Source organism: Diadema antillarum, unplaced genomic scaffold (genome assembly GCF_040938485.1).
Source record: "Diadema antillarum isolate AM-2024a unplaced genomic scaffold, OU_Dant_1.0 seq00000649_RagTag, whole genome shotgun sequence".
Taxonomy (NCBI): domain Eukaryota; kingdom Metazoa; phylum Echinodermata; class Echinoidea; order Diadematoida; family Diadematidae; genus Diadema; species Diadema antillarum.
Genome location: NW_027271563.1, coordinates 2,204,008 through 2,227,314, shown reverse-complemented (window position 1 = coordinate 2,227,314; position 23,307 = coordinate 2,204,008). Strand labels below are relative to the sequence as shown.

Below are 23,307 nucleotides of genomic sequence, written 5' to 3'. Positions count from 1 at the left end.
AGATATGAATGGCATATTTTTCCACCTTTGCTGTGGTATTAGTAGAGTATGAAATTGCGTAGTCTCTGCTTTTATGAGGGCTATGCTTAGAAATATGAAATAGTTCAGTATATTGTGTCATATATTGTATCTAGAGTTGTCTGGTCATTTTTATCTCGTCAGTTTTTGTGTCTATCCTTTTTAGTGAGACAATCTAGAGTGTGTATTATATATCTTGAGGACCTCAGATGGGCGAGGTATACAAAAACTTTATGCAATATCACGTAACATCTGCTTGGTATTTGTGTTTATATACAACACGTCTTCACATGATCATGTTTAAAACATAGTGTTTACACGTTATGATTATAATAAGTTTGCTTTTGTCTTTTCCGTGCCATCTGTTTCTGTTTGTGAGAAATGTGTGTGTCGATACATTCTAAGAAAGTTAAAAAGGTACATAGGACCTTTCGTCCTTTTTGTTGTTGTTTGTATGTTTGTTTGTTTGTTTTTGCAAGGTTCGCATTGTGAAATGCAAGAGTTCAAAGAAAGAGCAATTTCAAATATTTGAAAGATCTGTCAGTTTGTGTGTTGGGACATATATAAGAAAAAGACGTATTGGCAAACTCAAGCTTTCACGAAGGCAGGTACAATAAATATTCATATAGTATGTAGAATTACCATAATTATTATGTTGGCAGCAACAGTTTAAAAATTCATCATCACATACTGGGAGATTTATGATTCACAATGAGTTTTCGATGCTGAAATGTTACAACAACTTGGAATGTATGGAAGAAAAAATGTGGAATAATGGAGACACTTGGGTAGGCAGGGGTGTATCCAGGATTTTTTCTGGGGGGGTCGTAACCAAAATTTTTGGACCTTTACCTTTGCGAGGGAGCGGAGCGACCGAGCGGGGGGAGGGTGTGGGAGGGGGGTGTCCCCCCTTCCACGGTAGGGAGTTTTTGAATTCTATATCTTAAAATGGGGCAATTTGGTGCATACAAAAGTGACTTTTTCGGCATGGCAGTGCAGCTTAGAAATAAGGTAAATTATGGCATACTAAAACTAAGTTACGAAATTTACGAGGTTTTTGACAATTTGCTGGAACACCACCTGGTCACTTTTTTTTCCTGTTGTAGGCCTATATAGAGTAAAAAGCCCTTAAAAAAATGTCTTTTACAAAAAGTGGACCTCTTGAAAATTTGGGGGGGTCGTACGACCCTCCCGACCCCCCCTTGCATACACCCATGGTAGGAATACATTACTCATTTTCAGTAATTGATTCTCATTCAGAGAGTGCATAAACATTCAGTGTGGACACATTCAATCTTGTGCCAATTGCTTAGACCATTTTCTTGATATACATGTATATTTCAATTTATGGACATTTTTCCCCTCTAATGGCCAAGTAACAAGCGATTTAATCCATCTTTTTCAGTACCCAGAATCCGACTGGTGTGCCTAAGTTGCCGCTACATAAGGCAATCCTCATGTTGGCTATTCAGCTGTGTAGCAGCATTGAACAACCTTAACTCACTAAAAAGGTACACACAGCTGTGGAGAAATGATCATAGTAAACCGGTTCTAGCTCTAAATGTAGCCACAAAAGGCGCTGAAAACTGCATATCCAGTAGTAGTAAGCCAGTGGAGTATAAAAATGGATTCTAGTTCTATATGCAATAAATTCAATGACCACTTGATGTTGAATTCTGGCATTGGACACTTTGCCATCAGTATTTGACATGAATATGGGCAACTCGTACAAGATCAACACTAATTTTACAAAGCAGTGTGAAAAAGGTGAACTATAACTGGGAATGGCTTAATGTGGGTAGATGAATAGTGCCTTTTTTCATTTTTCCATCGTGTTTGTGCAAATGTTGTGAAGCACTGAATATTTGAGATGTTTGTAATAACTGTGTGAAATGCCATAATATATGTAAATTTCTTGTAATCTGTGACCGAGAGTATTTTGGTGGGATTTTTTGGACTGGATCGGCTAGATTTGAATCGGTGTACAGTGAAAGCAGATGTTTTGAATACACTAGCACCATGTGCCAATGGAAAATGCAGTTTGGTGTTGACTTTGGATTGGATTGGTTTGGATTGGATTGGATTGGATTGGATTGGATTGGATTGGATTGGATTGGATCCTTTGTACACATGGCGAGGTTACGACCCCTTTTCTTGTTTGTGTTTCATGCAGTATTTTTTATACAGTATTTTTACACAGAACTAGTCACACAATGCTAAAGGGGTTACAGCTCGTTATTCGGAAGGTTCATTATTCCGAAGGCTCTTCAGTCCGAAGATTCGTTATTCCGAAGGTTCGTTTTTCCGAATTTCATTTTTGGATTAACAAATCTTCGGAATAACGAACCTTCGGAATAGCGCCACAAATGTTCGGATTATCGAACCCTCTTTCATTTTCGGATTAACGAACCTCTAGGTATGGGGAATTTGTGTGTTTCGGATTAATGAACCTTCGGAATAACGAACAGCACCTGCTAAAGGCACAATAAGCATTCAAGTACAGGAGTTGTGCATTGAATCCCTAAAAAACACTCACAAAAAGACAAGAAAACAAAATAATTTTATGACATCTATATCTTCTCTTTATTTAAGCACAGGCATGCATGTATGACCTCAGATATTACAATTATGAATACATACAACCAGTGCCGGGACTTGAAAAGTTTTGCTGCTGCCGTTCAGGGCAGTAATAAACGACAAATCCCAACTGGTGTACATGGACCCAAATCAATTTGTGATGCAATACATGATGGAATGTAACAGACGCACTACAGCAGTGGGAAGCCCCGATTTGCAATGCACTGTGGGAAGGGAGGGGTTTAGTCTCGGAGCATTTGGGTTTGTGGGGGTGTGGGTGGGGCACGTTTTATGTGGACACGAGGAAACGTTTCAGAACTTGAGTCATTACATGTTACATTGTACATTGCCACAGAACGAAACAAAACCCATGGCAGTCATAGCACAGCAGGATCTACCAGCTCGACTTAAGTGGTAAATACGTAAGACAGCTTTATAAGCAGGGGGGAGATGCATTATGCAAATACAATCATTAGCCAACTGGCTGAGATTTCACATCTGTTCCTACAATGATTCAAGACAAACACCAATGAAAAGGAAAAGGACCAGTTTTTTCCCCCTTTCAATAATCACTGCCTTTAATAAAGCCCACTGTTGAAACTTTCATGATAGATATTATGACAGTGATATTCACAAACATGCATACGACTGAAGAATACTTACATTTTCTAAAATGACAAGTTATGACAAAAATTATCACATTCCATCATGATCAATCTCTACTCACATGAACTACAACACAATAATATCTCTACAAAAGTTTTATCAATATTTTTCTTGAAAATTACAGAATTTGAGCCATGCTGTGCAGGCAAAAACTATTATAAACCATAAATATAGTACTTAATATTCCTACACATACACACACGGACAGACAGACAGACAGACACACACACACACACACACACACACACATTAGGTAACTAAAACACAACCAAGGTTTCCTGATTAACTACTTAAAATGTTAATTGCAAATGCCAAGACAAGTTGCGAAACGAAGCATCAACTGAAAGCAGCCACAGAATGCAAAAGCATAAATTGCTGTGCAAATGACAGCTTGAATGACATCTTTTGCAACACTGAAGCAATTATTTTAATACAGAGTATCCATTTCAGAAAATGCACATGACATTGGTGTAATGACGGCAACCGATACCAACTTGATGATGTGTCAAAGTGGGGACATTTGTCCTCGTCAAAGATGATTTTATAATAGTAATGACAGTAGTCTCTTTGATGGTAGCCATGACAGTGATGACGGCTCAACAGTCACATACATGTACTGTGTGACTTCACTGCATGACAGGCCAAAGTTGCATGACAAATTGCTTCTTCTTCTTCTTTCTTTTTTTTTAATTACAATCAAATCATGTTAATTCCTGTCTTTCCATACATTTTTTTTTTTCAGCTCTCAGAGTACATTGTAGCAGCTCCGTAAAATCTCTTACATGAAAAATCAGGTCAAACCTCACAGTGAGGGGAAAAATTCATGTTCCATCAAGCATTTTCTGGTTCAATCATTTTCAGGTGGAGTGAATTCTGGGTCTCTTCAACGAGTTACCATCTAAAGACATACAAAAATATGTATTGACTTAGCCTTGAAATGATAGTAAAACGACACAAAAGCTAACATAAAATGGTGGGGGAGGCAATTGATGATCATTATCATTATCATAATCATCTATAAAAAAAAACTGCCACTGCTATCATTAGTATGATCATTATCAATGTTATCATCATTATCATCATCATCGCCAAATGATTGAATACGGTGAAACTGTTGACAGTAGAATCTGGCTCATTACAGATTGTGTAGAAAAACATCTTTGGATTTTTTTTTTCTTTGCAAAGAGAACATTCCTGAGCAGTTTGTGATATCCCTATCATAACAACAAAGAGCAAGCAGTCTTTGGATGTGATGTTAAACATTGCAACAGACCCGCACAAAACCTTGAGTCCTCCTGTTACTTTGTTTGAAATACTTGGGTCCAGCAAGAAGAAGAAAACATGCTGATATATGTATAAAATCCTTTGTCTAAATTTGGTTTATCATAAACTGCATTAGACCTACGGATGAAATAGAGAAAGATTTACTCATGTCTACTAACGAGTATATCTGCACTTCACAATAATCACAGAGTACATTATCATTATCAAATGGAGGTACCAATGTGATATTCATTACAGGAATGAACATATGACATGTGCTCTACACAAAAGCTATGCACCACTGAATAGAGAGAAGAACGAGATGAAATCACACACAAAATCTCCTTCTTATCAGAAATCAAAACAAATATTCTGATGATAAAAATGTCACAGGCCACAAAAGGTGTTTATCATGCAAGATGACACTGCTTTGAACATTAGAAATAGAAAAAAATACAGACATGCTAGAAAAATACAAATTGAATGCACTTTTGTCATTACAAGGCTCCCTAAAGACACTCACAAGTAGGAATTTGAATTTTGTAAGATGCCGATAATGATTAATATGCAAAAACTTTTCCAAAATTCTATCACAAACCTACGGTGGATCTGTCGTAACTGTTTCACACTTTCAGCTGTAACGTCATGCAAGCTCACGTGAGTACAAAACTTTGCTTTCAAATGCTTCCAGGTCAGAGCACAAAACTATCAGTTATCAAAACTGAGAAATCGTTTGAAATAATCTTGTACTCTTTTTCCCTTCGGCTTGTGCTTAATTCAAAGCAAAAACATGAAATGAGACAAAATGAAGAAGGAAATGAGGCGATACCCTTCTAACTACCAGCACTGTTTGACGTAAAGAATCTAAAAAGGCATTGTTTCCAAGAGTGGGCCTTGAAAGATATACATTTTGTATTAGTGCCAAGTATCACGAGGAGTGTTTGAGACAACAAAGCATCATAAATAGTCTTCGGTATAGAGACTTCTAGCTCCACTTTGCCACCTAAAACACAACTTTTACTTTCAGTTGACATTGCTCTCTCGAAAAAAAGTCTTCATAAATTGAGATGCTATAAGTGATAAACCTTCATCTCCCTATACTACACCAAAACATCTTGTTGAGTATACTCACACTTATATTTCAATAGTGATGACGATATTTCTTTGATTTGATACAGACACATACATGTACAAATCCACGACTACGAGATTCAATAGCAAGAACGGCAATACAATGCACATGTTGTCACCGCCTTCCATTTGAACCACGTCTAATAAATAAAATATATTTATTATATCTATGAGAAGTGCAGTCTTCCATGGGAGCAGCAAAATACTCATTTGCAATTAGCCGCTGACACATCGATCGTTTGGTTCTACAGCATGCGACAACTGCCGCGACTGATTCTTGCAGACTTTATGACGGGCCGATTTTACTTGAGCCATTTTCAATCGCTATTTGAATACATCCACTGCCAAACAGAGGACAACATCCAAACAGCCTCCGGTCATGAAATGCCACGGCTTGCAACATGCTTTGAAGTCTCAGGAGCTAGTGGTAACCATGGAATTCATGCCAGAATGAAATAAATACCAGTCACTACTAAAATGTAATGCAAAAATGGCATTCAGCATCAGAGATGTAACTTAATTCATGTTGGTGGAAAAATGAGCAAAGAAAATGGGATATACCATCGGGATTTGAACCGGAGACCTCCGGATTGCTAGCCCAGTGCTCCAACGACTGAGCTATAGAAAGCCCTAGTTCGGTGTTCATCCCAGAAACCCTGAATTCTCAATGCTCGGATGGTCAGAAGTTATAGCAGTGTGTTTGCACGCATGCATTATAGATGCGTATATCACCATTTTGCTCCCTTGACAGATTGCACAGTGCGAGGTAGTGGGACATCAGAACAGATCATCGTCATATGCCCATTCTCACTAAAAATATCATAAATATTTCCTTTGCTTGCACTTCGTGAATACTTGCAACCATGTGACACCAGCTTTACCTTCCATCAGTTGCATTTTTGGTCAAAAGTCAAGATTGCTAACAACTTTTAACACCATGTTTACGTACGTAACATGTGAGATGATTGTGAACAGAAATCATATTTTGTTGAACATTTTAACACTCAACAGCACAGTTGTAATTGTGCAGATCTTCATTTTTATGTAACAACTTGTACATAACAAGGAGAAAAGGACAAGTGACGAGTAAAAGAGATACTGCGTTCAATTGTGGCATGGCCCATATGCCAAGTTCAAAAAAACATATTCACAGACAAACACTGTACAGTTAAAAAGTAAAAATAGCAAGTGACATACATATATGTAAGCGAACTATTTATAACAAATAAGGCAGCCAACCATGCCCTATTCAGGAACAAATTGAACTTTAAAAAAAATACATTGTAAATAGATACAAGAGGAACACTACTCAAACATCATGAAGAATTTTAGAACAATAGCTACACAACTTTATACAAGGTAGCATATACAGAAATGGTACAATTGAGTAGACACTCATTCACTCTTTCTTTTATCATAATTTTGTTATTGATAATACTACTTTAACTTCAACGATCCACTGACACTTGTACTAAATGTGTTCTGAAAACAGTTGTAGGTACAATCCCTGGCAAAAAAAAAAGTGCCTTGTCCATCAGCATGATATAATTCCTTAAGGTCACTCAACATTAAGGCCCACATGCAGACCCAGGAGGACGTCCAAATATTCTTTGTTCTCAAGGAGGTGTGCTCTCCACAAAATGGAGTGGAGATGTTGCACATGAGTGCAGCTGGTAGACGTGATATGCATCCATTGACTTGGCTTTGGTAGAAGAAAGTACTCTAAGCAGCAACTTAGAGTGCTGGACAGATATGTGTGATGAGCAAAGCTTTTAATCACTGTTTTACAGATAAAAACATACCAAAATACATATTGCCGTGTAAAATATATATTTCCAGATTTTGTTACCACTTATGGCATCGGTGGGAGAACTGTACATCCTGCTTGTCACAGAGTTTGTATATCATAGGCTGAGAGTCAGAAAGGTGTAAAATCCCCAAGTCTTTATTAAAGCTTGAATGCCCTTCTGCTTCTGAGTTTGCAGATTTCTTCTGTTCACTATCTCTTGCGATCAGAAATGAGGTAGGTATTGTCATATGTATTTCCTTCTCTAAATATAATAGCCTTTTGTTTTTTTTTGTATATCCCCAAATCACATAAAAAACAAACAAAAGGTACAAAAAGAAGATATGGATATAACTATACCATTTGAGTAAAAGTGGGGACTGTCTGCAGTAGTTACTAATATACACTATATTTCAAGATAACACGCATTTCACTATGACACCCCACAAACACAAAAACAAAAAGAGAAAGGAGCATGAAATACAGCATAATGAACTACACCATATTGCAAATACATGGTAGTAACAGCTAGAAATATAAGTAATGGTACAAAGAAGGCCACAGCTATCTATCTTACCAGCTTGATTCAACATGATTTGTAACAAGAAAGGGAATGAATGATGATTTACATATAAGACAACTACTGGAATAAAAATGACAAAATCTCCATTTCAACATCTCTTCTGTTTTTCCCCAATCTGGGACATAATCTGTATAAAAAATTTTAAAAAACATGTTAATAATATATCACTAATTCTTTTTTAATAATACAGTTCAATACCCTGTTATTTGATGAAAATATCATATTACATAATTTTAAAAAAAATATGACAAAAATGAGACCTACATAAACCTCCAAATTTGGAAAATTTCAACCCTGAAAGACAATGGTATGCATATCAAATATGATCTACATATTGAAAAAAAAAGCCTCACACACTAAAATGAAGTGAACAGTCACCATAAAATCACCCAAAAATTAGAAATCTGGACAAGATCTTGAACAGTGGATTCTCCCGGTATCACGTACCAAAGATTAAAAAATGTCCTTTGAAAATTTTTCCTAATGATCAGCATAAAAAAACAAATTCTATGTCCTTTGTACAAGAGTTCATTTCAAGATGATATATCAAACACAAGAATTTTGAGGAAGGAAGATTTGACTTGTTTTTCTCTTTCTTATGTAAGCAGTTCCTGTCCTTTTTGGTATCTTTGTGGTTAATGGTCAAGATAATACTCACATACCCGCTCGTTGATAGTTACAATTATACAACACTAGCAACATTCCTTCATATTGATGTCAATTCTTACCTGGTAAATATCTTCTACAAATATCATATTTCTCACATGATCAGAGCGTTAAGATAGATTTCAATATTTTTGAAAAAAAAATAAAAAATCTTGTTTCCAACATGATCAACTTCTGATTCTCTTGCTTGACACAAACAACCAATGCTAAGCTCATTGCAGTTTTCAATGTTTGCAGTGCATGCTTACAGCTTCAGACTGCTATGCTTTGTTGGATTCATTCAACGACCGACCACCACATGTGATCTGTCACTTCAGAACTTTGAGAAAATCGCAAAATATTGATTTTCCTGTATCAAAATTGTATATTTGAATTGATCTGTTTTATGTGACTACAAAGGAAGCAAACAACTACAGGAACTGGACGGCCTAAAGTCTACTAGAGCCCTTTTTACACTTGTGTTTCTTAACCCCGGACTTTCTCTGATCCAGGACTATCGTTAGTCCCGTACCAATTTTTTCAGCTTTTTACACTGGCCAATTAGTCCCGTACTATCTCTTGTCCGGGGCTAAGGAGAAAACTAACCTTTTTACACTCGTATTTCTTAGCCCCGGACTTTCCAAACCACATGAATATTCATGATTACGCTGTGCACTGTACATGTACACGCACGCACCGGCAGCTCTTGATTACCTCGTTTCTGATTGGTCAGTGGGGGTCGGACTTCGTCTCCGTCGCTTAGCCCCGGATTATTTTTTCGTTCTGTTTACACTCACTTGCTTGGCACCGCAATTGCGGTGCTAACCCTGCTATTTTGCAGGGCCAGATAGTACCGGACTATCGGTGGGGCTAGCCCACTTTGGCAAAAACAAGTGTAAACAGAAAGTGGGCTAAGGATAGTCCCGTACCAACGGTGGGGCTAAGGCCCCCCCCCCCCTTAGCCCCACCGTTGGTACGGGACTAAGCAAAAATTTACAAGTGTACAAAGCCCTTAGGCAATGAGGATAATGTGCCTTGCTTTGAGGCACAACTGCTGCCAGGGAGGGGAATTGAATCAGTGACCTTGGAATGGATAGTCTGTGGTAATGTGGTTATGCCCACAGAGCAAAACAGCTCCTGCTTTAAATCTTTCACATATTAAGTTTTCCTCTAATACACAATCTGCCTCACTTCAGTTACAAAATTCATATGAGTGCCAACGTGTAATGTCACAGCCATTTATCGCTACGGAAACTGGCTCTAAACAACATCGCCTTGCCCAAACATCTGTAAACACTATTGTTGCTAACCATGCTCGCACCTGGTTCAAACCCAAGTTATATGCAAAAAGACTGTGACATCAGCATTTTGGTACTCTATATACCATGGAAATAACAGGAGGTAAGGTGTGCAAATTTTTCGAAAAAATATCAATTTCTTTGCATATTTTCATTTCCTTTCTATAGCCCAAAGCCAATATTTTGCAGGATTCCTCAAAGTCTGCAGTTCTATACAGACACTACAGTATTAAACTGGTTATGAATAATCCAACACATTACAATGCACCAGACAAGAACTAACTGTAACTTTACTGGCCTAGAAATGCACATTGACCTTTAAGCCAAGAGAGACGTTTGAGAAGGCATGTCGTCTTGAAGTATAATTCAATATTCCACACCATGCACAAGATGATTTTTTAATAGACAGAATAAAATCAAACAAAATCAGAAGTTTCATCCAAATCTGATCTCAAAATAAGAGAATCATGGACTTCTCAAAATTTCAAATATTTCAAATTAATTCAATGAAAATTCTGCTCAACTCTTCATGACTTCAACAGAGACAGGCAACAACTATGAGCTCTAGATTCTATTTGCGAAAGAGCTGTACGTGGAAACCTGCAGAAAATTCTGTTCTTTACAGTGGAATAAATGAAATGGTGGCTGGATAGAAAAACATCAAAGGTATGTTTTGATTGCATCACAGTTGAGTATAAAAAGGAATGACATGCATATCTAAATTTATTGTACTTCACTTTCCCTTGTTCCTTTCAATTCACGCATTTCAGAAAACATAAGAAAAAGTCCCCTTGCCCATCCACACTACATTTAGATACATTTACAAGGCCACTGAACATCACATATATCTCCATCAGTGACCTACTGTTGAGTTGAACTGAATACCGGTATGGCATGTACCAGATCTACGGGAGACAGCCATATCTCCGATGCTACTGGTTAATTTGTCGGTCAAGAAAGATATAAGGCCGTTATGGCACGACCAACCATATGCCATTAACACCCGTATCTTTCTGAACAGATGAATTGCTCACTTTGAACACATCCCCTTTCTGCAAATTTCACAACCGGTCACAGGAGTGGCGGCCAATTTGCACAGCATGCCATGCCCAGGGAGGGGAAAGGGATAGAAGAGTAGGGGGATTTAGGGCGGTCCCTCACTCAAAGAGCGCCCTCATGTCATCCAGGCTCTTGTAGAGGTGGTCCATGAAGCGCTGGGAGTTGGTATTCGGGCAGGAGTGCTTGGAGGAGACGTGGAAGTAGATGCGTGTCTCCTCGGGGATCATGTAAGCCACGCCGTAGCCAGAGTCGGAGACGGGTGCGAAGCCGCCGCCTGGACACGACTGTCGACGGAGAAAATGGGAAGAGCTTGAAAAGTTACTTCATGCAGGCGCAACAACACATGTCACTGGGGGCAGCAAGTGCATTGAGTGAGCAGTGCTTTGAGTGAGTACACAGCTGAATTCAGCATGCAGGTAGGGGGGAAAAGCCATTTATACCACATACTTTGCTTTGTATTCTCAAATTTCTTGTTTTTGTTTTTTTCTTCACTGACATTGTTTTAAATTACTGTAAATGATCTGTAGTTGATTTGGGAAAATATCCTCAAACGACGTTAGAGTCAGGGAGTTATTTGAGCATATCATCTTGACCATGAAACCCTCACATACTGACATGGGTCAAGTTAAAGAACAAGCTCAAAGAGTTGTTATCATACTTCCTATATCACTGCCAAATAAACAGTCATATTATATGTGTCAGCACCAGCAGAAACTGTATACATTTTTGGATATAACTTTAATCATTGACACAGGTCTTTAAAATGTCACTCATTGACAAACTTTTACACAATTATGAAAGCTTACAATGTGATTTTTTTTTTTCAAAAGTACAGTGACCTTTGACCATGACCTTTTACACTACCATGTCATGCAAATTGCTCATCTTCATTTAACCTTCTTCCAAGACTATATTACCACCTTTGACCTTTTGAGGGATTTTGCCCCAAATAAAATCAACACATCTACGCCGCAAGTACATGTAACATCCCTGGGCTGGACCAGGCACCAAGAAAAATTTGTTGGAGTGATAACAATATCTGGGACAGATGGCCCAACGGATGGACAGCCAGCTTAATGCAGTTCCTTTTGCACCCTAGGAGATAGAGGCAAATAAATCGGGCTGCTTTCATCAGAACAAAAACCGCACTCAGAGAAGGAGACTTTCTAACCTTGTCCTTGTAGCCGGGCTCATTGACATTCACTCTGCCCAGCATCTGGCTCTGTGGGGTCTGACTCGTCGACAGTGTCCATGGCAACGAGAGGGCGGTCTTCAGGAATTCACTTTCCTGCAATGATGGGGGTGGGGGGGGGGGAATACACTGGGTAATCATTAATGTGCAGAGATGACAGGCAGTATGTAAGGGATTTGAGAATATGAGATCATTACACACATGGTATTGTCACAGAAAATAGAATCCTAAGAGAATTGATCAACACAAGCAGTTAACTCTCTAACTCTACAGGAAATTACCATATCTTTCAGGGGTGGTATTCTGAGACTGTTTTATCGTTGTTGTAAGTCTGTCATAACAAATCGGTATTCTGAACTCCGTTTTATCTCTGTTGTAACTTCTGTTGTAACTTGCGTTTTATCTCGCGCTCTCCTTGCCTGCGCACACCATTGTCTTGAGGTATGCACATGCACGTAACTTTGTGCGCAAACCTTTGCACCCATTAGATTAAACGGTATTCTGAAAACTGTTTTATCTTCTGTTCTAACTCTCACCACGTGGAAACTTATGCTTCTGAGATAAAACAGGGAGGAAGATGTTTTAACTCTGTTGTGACTTTCGTTTTAACTTCTATTAGATAGTGTGAGTTATTTACTCAATATTGTGGTATGTGAGCTCAAAACAAGCAACAATAAACACAATATAAACACAATGTATGTACAAAATGGCAAAAGCTAAAAGCAGTTTGACAAAATGTAAACTCATTCTACAATAAAATATTTGGTAACAGTAAACTTGCAAGTGTACACGCGTAGCATGTATGCACATAAGTAAAAACACAAACACATGGATGCCTACAGAAAGGTTACAGGCACCGCTGGCAGTTTTGTCTTAATATAAGCACTAAAACACACTTATATGCAAACTTTCCTTCACCATGCAAAAGACCTTCTTTTAGAAAGTTTCCTCTGGATTATCCTCAATTTTTTATATACAATATAACAAGTGAAAGTCATTTAACTCTAGTTATGAAACTGTTTACGATTATTCATCTTTCAAAATAATTTAACAGTTTTTACATGATTTCACTATCTTCACCAACACGAATTCACTTTCAGTACCTTTGGATGTTTCAAAAAGTATCTAATAAGCGCTTGTTTTACGTGAAATTTCAAACAGCGGACATTGGATATTTTCCAAAACATGAAGACGTCAATCAATCTTCTGAATGCCTTGAGTGCCGTTAAGAAACAATGAATAGTTAGCAAAACACGATAAGCGTGATAATTTCCCATCTGTCTGATGGAGAAGCCTGTAAAAAAAAAAAAAAAAAAAATGACTTACAACACCGTTAAAACAGTTTTCAGAATACCGATTTACAACTGTTTAAGCGGTGTTGTAACTCACAGACTTACAAGTTACAACAGAAATAAAACGGTGTTCAGAATACTACCCCAGGTTATTGCTTAAGCAGGGCTCGACACTAACGGTGGCCCGGTGGCCCGGGGCCACCAAAAATGAAAGTCGGGCCACCAAATTTCAGAAAAGGGCAAATTTGGTGGCCCACCTCGGGCCACCAAAATTTTTTGAAAAGTGTGTCAATAAATTCGTAACTTTTTGCGCCGGAAATGCATAAATGCATGCAGTGAGTGTGCGACTTATAAAAAAAAAAAATGGACTTTTATCAATGTTTTTTTTTTTCGGGCCACCAAATTTTTCTCTCGGGCCACCAAAAATTTGAAATTGATGATTTTGGTGGCCCCATCGGGCCACCGAAAAATAAAGTTAGTGTCGAGCCCTGGCTTAAGGAAACAAGATGCCTGTAATACTATCTATCTCACATGTAAACACTGTCCTTCATGATGGCTCGTACTCTGCTATATTAAAAACCTAGAAAGGACAAATTCAAATTACAGATTTCACTTTTTTTTCTTTTTGTTGTTGTTGCTGTATCTGGCTATATCAAAGTGAAAAAAATATGTCATGAAGAAACCTGGGTCCCGTTTCATAAAACTTGTTATCAGTAACAACTAGCCACATTTCTACAACAAATTTGTTCTCAGCCAATCAGATGCTAGGATTTCAGTAGCTTATAACAGCTATTGTAATTTGCTATTGATAACAAGTTTTATGAAACGGCGCCCTGGGTACCGTTTCATGAAAGTTGTCAGCACTGACGAGTTGTCAGTCTCTGACAATTACCATAGTGACTGTCAGCGACCAGAGCATCTCAGCCAATCACAACCAAGGATTTTGCTGAAATTATCAGAGACTGACAACTTGTCAGCGCTGACTAAATTGATGAAACACCCCCCTGAACTCACCAGGTTGGAGCCTTTACAGGCCACATAGAGCGCAAACAGGTGTCTGTCCACCCCGCGGCCGTTGGTGCAGTCACGGAACATCGCCTGGTGATTGTTGATGGTGCGTTGTAGCAGCCGAATCTTTTCCTCTTTACTCACAGAACCATCCTCCATTGCCCTTTAGTAAAAAAACAAATGAAAATCATTCATCTTCATTCTGATAATCTTATTTTTGGTGGGGGGAGGGGGGAGGGATCATTCACACTCATATAATCAATACAGATGTTTTACCCTTTTTTCATAATTCATAATTCCTTAGAGTGTGCAATATATCTGCAAGTTGCATCATATAAAGGCTCTGCCCACTTAGAAGCATCTTCCATGGCTGTATTTGATCATATTCAAAATCACTCATCCTAATATTGGTTGTTATTGTTGTTGTTGTTGTTGTTGTTTTTTTTTTGGGGGGGGAGGGGTCATTTTGCATTGTATAACCACACATCTTCAAGTCAAAGAATTAACCTGAAATTCTCACATCATGCAGAATTTGGCAGAAAGTGAACAAATCCTTTATCATTGAAGATCAAGAGATATTCAAAAACTGTAGTGAGGCAATGTTTTATTTCTCAAACACTGACAAGACTGCAACAATTGCTAAAAAGTATGTGTATAAGTACGGTTTTGGTGTACTTCTTATAAAACCACTGCACTAATACTGCAATGCATTCTTCCTTCATTTGTTAGTATTGAAAAAAATAAAAACTTACATGATAATATGGGAATCGATTAACTACTAAGCACAACACCTGTCACTTTACCATCGTTTTCACTCAGTATATCATGTGCCAGCAGTGACCCTAACTTTTTTTTTTTGGGGGGGGGGCATGTTGCAATCAAGAATACTTCTTAATCTTCTAAACCACACACACACACACACAAAAAGAGAGGTTTATTTGGGATGGGGCTTGGATCTTGGCACTCACAGGACAAAGTCTTTGCACTCCTTGGTGAAGGACCTCACAGTCTCCGTCCGCCCCTCACGGTACAGGCGAAGGGCGCAGGACTCGTACGTCAGGGCAAACTTGCCGCCCGAGTCCCGGTAGTAGGTCAGCTGGAGAGCCGTCTGGATGTAGCCGTCGGGACTTAGCTGGAAAGATTATATATCATTAAAAAAAATATCATTATGGCAGGTTTATGAGCCATTCAACAAAATGAAGGCTCTGTGGTGGAGATCTACAAGCTTTTCCTAGAAGAAGTATGGACTACCACTATAAAGACAGAGGGTGTGGCCATTTTTCCACACACTGTGGCAGTTAATGCCTGATGTCAGGAAAGAAAGTTGTCTATGAATTTAAACACTCCCACTTTCAAGATACATGGAAGATCCTCTAATCATTCCAAAATGAGCACAAGAAATTTTTATATTTTAAATGTTTTTAAATTGAAAATATATAACTTTATTTGTTTCCCAAAAGATTCTAGTCCTCCTGAAAACATGACGCATGACCCAACAGACTCCCACATACAGTGGGAAAAGAGGAATTGATATTAATGTTTACTACTTGAGAAATCTACTGGTATACTTTTTCTAGGGGATTAATAATCAATATCACTACAGCAATACTTCATTTTTTTTATTATAGAGAGAATATGAAACTCATTACACATAATGAACATTTAAAGCAACATTTTTTACATTACTATCACAGTCAGAATCATTGAACTTATTAATGTGGTGCAGCATATGGATGTCTGTCTTAGTTTGAAGGACACTAGGGCTAAAAACACAAACTTACCTTGACTTTCTTCATAAATCCCTTCCCATAATGGTCGTGATGAGTGACAATCAAATCAAGGTCAGGCACTTTCTGTTCATTTGAAGAAAATGAGAAAAAAACGTAATTTTGCCAAGTGAGTGATAAGTAAGATTTTGGTCTGCTTCACTTGAATGTGCTACATAATTCTGTAGAAATTAAAGATAATAAAAAGTTTTAGTACCTCAAAAGTTTCCCTGAATTTCCTTGTCTTGGTTTGTGTTTCACGTTAAAGTATGTTGTCTGTGAGAATTACTCGCCCCAAAGTGCTCTCATGTCTTAGTAATCATGCAATAATGGTTTCATACCAGAGCCGTCGCCGTACGGCGTCGATAAATATTGTACGAAACCACTGACTGCGACCAGCAGCGCGCAGCCCATTGTACGCATAGCTAACTGCGACCAGCAGCCCCATATGCATAGCGTAATGGGGCTTCGCATTGTAGCATTCAGGATCCTGACAGAATTAGTATCGCCGGTAAATGTCAACTTAAAATCCAAAAATTTCTTCGATTTGAAGACTTACCAATTAATTTGAAGTATTGAAAACAGCCTTCGAACAACGTTTGGTTCTGCCAATAGTCCCTTTCTTTTCGAATTGATGACTGAATGTGACTCGGTCGAGAGGACCTTGGGAGAGCTACATACACTGACTACTACGGCCGGTGCATGCGCACACAAACATCTTATCCGTTGATGGATTTGAAATTTGTGCGCATGTGATGTGTTCGCATGCACTGGCTGTAGTATTCAGTGTATGTAGCTCTCCCAAGGTCCTCTCGACCGAGTCACATTCAGTCATCGATTCGAACAGAAAGGGACTATAGGCAGAACCAAACATTGCCCGAAGCCTGTTTTCAATACTTCACCTTAATTGGTAAGTCTTCAAATTGAAGAATTGTTGGGATTTTAAGTTGACATTTATCCTGCGATACTAAATCTGTCATGATCCTGAATGCTACAATGCGAAGCCCGATTACGCTATGCGTATGGGACTGCTGGTCGCTATGCATATGGGGCTGCTGGTCGCAGTTAAGGGCGGACGTCCACTTGGGCGCGGACAACCCCCGGAAGGGTTGCGGAAGCAAATTTTGTTATTTCGGCATCCTGTCCGCGACAGACGCGGAATAACTTTGTGAATCGGCTTGTCCTAGGACATTCCTAGGACTGTCCGCGGACTGTCCGCGGACTGTCCGCGGACTGACTGCGGACATTCCTAGGAATCACTCCGGAAGAGCGCGAAATACCTCGGAATATGCTGATCGTAGCCGGGCAGCGCGGAAACATCTAGGATTACACCAGGAATGAACGCGGACAATCAGGATGCCTTCCGGACAACACAAGTTAGGCATGCGGACAAACTGCGGACAATACCAGGAAAATGGAAAGGTATAAATTTGGCGCTGACTTTGACTTTTCCTCATTTGGCTGCTAGCCGTCATTGATGCTCCTTGTTGTGCTTCCGCAGTAGCGGCTGATATTATATTAATATGATTGGTCAATATTATTTGATAAATGTGACCACCAAAAGTCGAAGAATAGGATTGTCTGCATGTCGGCTGACGACTCATTTTTTTTTTTTTTTTTTTTTTGATTTGTCTCATCTGGGAGAACAATTTTTTCTCTGCCTACAGTCACATGGATGATATTCGCAAACTTTTTGAACCATATATATATATATATATATATATATATATATATATATATGAAGAGTTTGTTCGCAGAAATCGATAAGTCCATTTTTGAAGATTTTGAAGTACTGTCTCTGTCATAAAGTACAAAATAATACCTTTTGAATGATGTATTGGTCACCTCATACAAAGGCACATTTTTGAAGTTATGGTCAAAAGAAGCAAACATTTTCTTATTATTCTCTTCATTTTTCTTGACCTTTAATCGCAAATATCTCCATTTGGCAAATATGGACTTATCGGTTTTTGCAAACAAACTCTTCATATATATATACATATATATATGCAATATACATAAAAATGTAAATTTAATGTATATACATATATATATGTATATATAATCATGTTGATAAGGTAGTCCACGTGTGGGCAAGATAAAAAGATAAGTAACAAAACTGCAACAAAGTTCATGCTGTATTCACCAACGGTTTATTTCGTCACAAGAAATAAACCGTTGATGAATACAGCATGAACTTTGTTTCAGTTTTGTTACTTATTATATATATATTCTTTATTCCCTGCCAAAATGATTCTAATCATTAAATTTGTCTTTCTTTCTCTGACTTTTACCCTTGTGCATCTCTAACCCTCTCTTATTTTGATCACTTTTGAACATTTTCAAGTTCGAGATTTTTTTTTCATGCTTTAAGCTTACTAGCCTATTGTCAATGAAGTGTAAAAATGGGGAAATATTTTTAACCTACTTTAATTTACTTCTTTTGGGGGGGGGGTTCAGCTGGATTGTCAAATTGGACAATCGAGTTTATTTGCAATTAAAACAAAAAGAGAAGAAAAATTATAAGGTAACAACAACTACGAAAATCATTCAGGTAAAGAATATTTCTGAAATGATTTGTGATGCTTAATGTGTACTTAAATATATACACTCAGCAAAATACAAAACAAAAGAAAGACAGAAATTTAACACTTTTTCGAGTTCATGATTTATTGCTTTTTCTCTCATTTTACCTGAATTTTGAAGTGACAGAAAATTCTTCATTTTCCTCCGTCATCTTTAGCTTTCATTGTTATTTTGGGCTTCAAAGATATTACATTGTAATGAGAGTAAAGGTATATCTTTGCAATTGGATTCATGCTTTTTAGTGTGATGAATTTGTCTTTTGTTCTAATATGTTGTATCATTAGAAAGCATTTACGTATGAATAACAACTTGTTCATGTTTATATAATACATTAACATTTAGCCAAAAATTCTATGCTTTTTTTTCTGAGTGTATAGCTTCCACCTACTTTTGTGATTTTCCAGCTGGGCTGTCACATAGACAACCTAGTTTGTTTGCAAATAAAATACGAAAACAACATAAAGGAAAATGTACTATAGTAAGTAATAGGAACCAGGAAAGTCACTCAGATGAAAAATAATTTCTGAAAAGATCAAATCAAAACAAACTTACTATAGGAAGTTAGGGGGCTGATTTCATTTCTTTCTGGTTACTTTTGGCACAGTCTCTACTACCTTCTTCTTTGCCTTCTGGGACCGGAAATTCCTTAGATTTACCTGTTCTTCATCACTAGACGAAAGGTGTACCTGTGATGGGGATATTTGCATGGGGGCCTCGCCTCCCTTCTTGCTCATTTTGCGTTTCATTGGCATGACGCTCGCGGAAAGTGTCGACATTTTCGTGTCTGGATCACAAAATTTCCGCATCGGTTCCGGACACTTGCATATATAGATCCGCATCGGCTCCGCGCTGTCCTAAAACATTCCCGGTGTCTTCCGCTTTCATTCGGGAAGCTTCCCCACACCGCAGATTTCTTTCCGGAGCGTATGCGGAAGGAGCGGAAGGGTTCCGGACAAGCGGGACATCCTCAGGACATCGTCAGGACAAGTCGCCGAAGGTGTCAGGAAGTTCATTTCCGCGTCCAAATTTTGGTCTCGATCAAAATTTGGACGCGGAAATTTTTCTCTCTCCCGAAGGTGCGGAAACGCCCGGACATGTTTAGGACAGTGAGCGGACACGTTCAGGAACGTGCGGACAGGTTCCCGAAGGAGTGCGGAATACCAAATTTGCATTCCGGGGCTTGTCCGAGTCTTGTCCGCGCCCTAGTGGACGCCTGGTCTAATTGATGATTACTAAGACATGAGAGCACTTTGGGGCGAGTAAGTCTCACAGTGTTAGTTATATGAAAGGTACTTTAACCTGAAACACAAACTAAGACAAGGAAATTCAAGGAAAATTTTGAGGTACCAAAACTTTTTATTATCTTTAATGCATCTTACAAATCAGAAATGCGATTCATAATGTATAAGCATCCTTACAAAACAAAAAATTTAGGTTAACTTCACATCAAGATAAGTAACCTTTTTCATCGTAAGAACTCATTTACAAAGAAAAGAATTACGGATCTCATTAATCATTTCTTTTATTTGCAAGTAATCATTTGAAAAACACAAAGCAGCAATATTTGTTACATTATAAAACTGGAAGATTAGATTATGGGACCTTAACTTTCAACAGTTATCCATCTGTAAGCTATAAGATAACTACAAAATCCTGCAAAACCACTGTAATTTTCATGCACTAAAATCACACAAACATAAACAAATATATCAAAACAGATGAAACATAACAAAATAAAATGGGCACTAACAAATGTAGAATGCATATAATAAAACAAAATTCAGCACACATAAACACATGAACAACACATAAATTACACTGAGTCAAACAAACATACATAATTACTAAAATATACAGCTGTACATGAAGTATGACAACAGACAACAGGGTCTACATAAGCAAATAATATAATGCATAAAATATAATAAATAAAATATAACAGATATAAACAATGTATAACATGAAATGTATGAAATATGTCTTTGTAAAACAAACATACACAAAAATATATAACATCTTATAAAGTATACTATAATCCAACCAACACAAACAAATGTATCATACTGAAACAACATTCAGCACACATAAACAAATACCTTGAGGTGTATGTCTCTGGCATCAATGAGTGTCTTGTATAGAGGGTCAATGACCTCCCAGACCAACGGCTGTGGCTGACGCCCGGTCAGACTCTCCCTCGAGCGGGGCGGGGCACAATGACCATCTTTAGTGTACAGGCTGAGGTCCAAGTGCCTGACAAACCATTGACGATGAAATGACAGAAATATTATGTAGGGGGTTCTGGCATGAAGAGTAGCATTTCCTTATCACCCGTCTTTCAATGTAAAATTTTATTGTGGACAAGCCCCTTTATTGGGCATGTGGGGGAATATTTTTTTTGTAACGCCTGGCACAATACATGAAAACTAGAGCAATTCAGAACTGGGATGTTTGTGCTTCTCACACAATCACTTTGTCTGCCACAAGAACACTGGAAATTGAAATTTAATCTTGACCACACATCGAGGATGGACCCTAAACCCTCTCTGCACTGCAGAAATACTTTCCAATCTATTTCTATCCATTAAACCAACTACCATAATACTATTGGACACATACAGAGTAGAATCTATGTTCATGAAATTATATTTCACCTTCACTTTTGTGACCTTTGTCATTGACCTTTGGCACTAATCTTTGACCTTTCATCCCAGTAATACCAGACATCTAACTGCTGATTAACTTCTATTCCTTTTATCTGATAATATTACCAATAAACATTCCCAGCTGAAATACAGCCTTGACCTAGCCGAAGTAGTGACCTTTGACCTGGCTGAAATACAGTGACCTTTGACCTATCGCCACTATTATGTTCACGCGAATTGTTCATTATTCGTACTCTGTCCACCAACTGACATTATCACTAAACATTCCCAACTGAACTAATGACTAGAAATGGCATTTGGGGGGGGGGGGGGAGGCAAACTTTTAGTGACTTTTGACCTCATTAGTCTCACAGGATTTTGCCCAAAATCTGAGCTTAATATTTAAACCTCTTCTAGTGTGCTTGAACCAGGTAATATGAAAATCCATTAAACGGTTTTGCTGAAATTGCAGTAACAAGATGTGGGACACACACTGATTACACCTCGAAAACATGATGTATCGGGTCCCCTTTCAGTCAGAAGCCTGAGAAGCAACATTGAGAAATATGCAAATCTCTGTGACATTTTCCCGAGCCCTAGCTATGGGCAGATTGCAACATGAAGCATAGATGGATGGTATGAAAAACAATCTGTGGACACCCGTGAAAAAAAAAAAAAGGAGAAAAACTCACTCCTCCATGACGCAATACTCCAGCATGTGAGCCATGACCAGGGCGTCTCCCCACGAGTGCTCCACGTTCACCCCGCACTTCCCGTTGCTGAAGACCACGGCGTGGAAGCTCTTGTCAAACCACATGTTTCCCCCGTCGCCGGTCAGAGTGTACCTGGCCCGTGACGACATGTCGGGGAACGTCAACGTCTCCAGTGACAGCTAATTATGCAGAAAAGAAATTTAGTAAGGAATATACTGAAGGGAGGGTGTATGAAGATGATAGTCTTAGTTTGATAGCTGCTTGAGAATTTTCAAACTTAATTACTTACCATGCTATTCCCACAGCTTATTTGTCCACAAGTACAATCTGACAAGAGGCCTTCAAAACAAGCCAAATTTGCAGCAAATCAAACATAATGTACCCTTACATACACTTGCTCTTGAGTTTTGAGGGACTCTCTTTTTTAAGAAGAGAGAACAGCTGGTAAGCATACTTGAATAAAATTCTGTAGAAGCCTCTTGTACACAGACAGAAAGCTATTCACAAATTTGATATACAAATTTACAAAATCATTCATTATTAAGGCAGTTCTCAATTCATTATGTTACATCTGCTTCTTTATCCAAGGATTAATTCATTGGCTCATTCATATATTAACAAGGAAAAGTAGAAATTACGCGGTGCGTAATATATGTCCCCGCCGGAAGTAGCATTTTGTAACAAAATGTACAATACAGGTCAAAAAATCAAGGTCAAAGGTCAAAGAAGTCAAAGGTCAAAATTCTGTGTAGAAGTGTTGAAGCCCTCACCTAGTGCCATCATATAAAGCAAACGGAATCGAAATCGGGTTAGAAATGGCGAAGGAGTAGCATTTTGTAGCAAAATGTACAATATAGGTCAAAAAATCAAGGTCAAAGGTCAAAGAAGTCAAAGGTCAAAATTCTGTGTAGAAGTTTTGAAGCCCTCACCTAGTGCCATCACATAAAGCAAACGGAATCGAAATCAGGTTAGAAATGGCGAAGGAGTAGCATTTTGTAGCCAAATGTACAATACAGGTCAAAAATCAAGGTCAAAGGTCAAAGAAGTCAAAGGTCAAAATTCTGTGTAGAAGTTTTGAAGCC

General features: G+C 38.2%; 1 protein-coding gene across 1 annotated transcript in view; it reads right to left on the bottom strand.

The window, feature by feature from the left end:
- Positions 1–10,564: 10,564 nt before the first annotated feature.
- The window catches only part of LOC139736510 (carnitine O-palmitoyltransferase 1, liver isoform-like), a 37,981-nt gene continuing 25,238 nt past the window's right edge, over positions 10,565–23,307 (bottom strand). The window contains exons 11-17 of the mRNA XM_071647260.1: positions 22,205–22,404; positions 20,967–21,120; positions 16,300–16,371; positions 15,487–15,650; positions 14,525–14,681; positions 12,198–12,314; positions 10,565–11,310 (exon numbers count right to left, since the gene is read on the bottom strand). Coding sequence (XP_071503361.1) covers positions 11,125–11,310; positions 12,198–12,314; positions 14,525–14,681; positions 15,487–15,650; positions 16,300–16,371; positions 20,967–21,120; positions 22,205–22,404 — 1,050 coding nt within the window. The 3' untranslated portion in view covers positions 10,565–11,124. The remainder of the gene's footprint in view (positions 11,311–12,197; positions 12,315–14,524; positions 14,682–15,486; positions 15,651–16,299; positions 16,372–20,966; positions 21,121–22,204; positions 22,405–23,307) is intronic.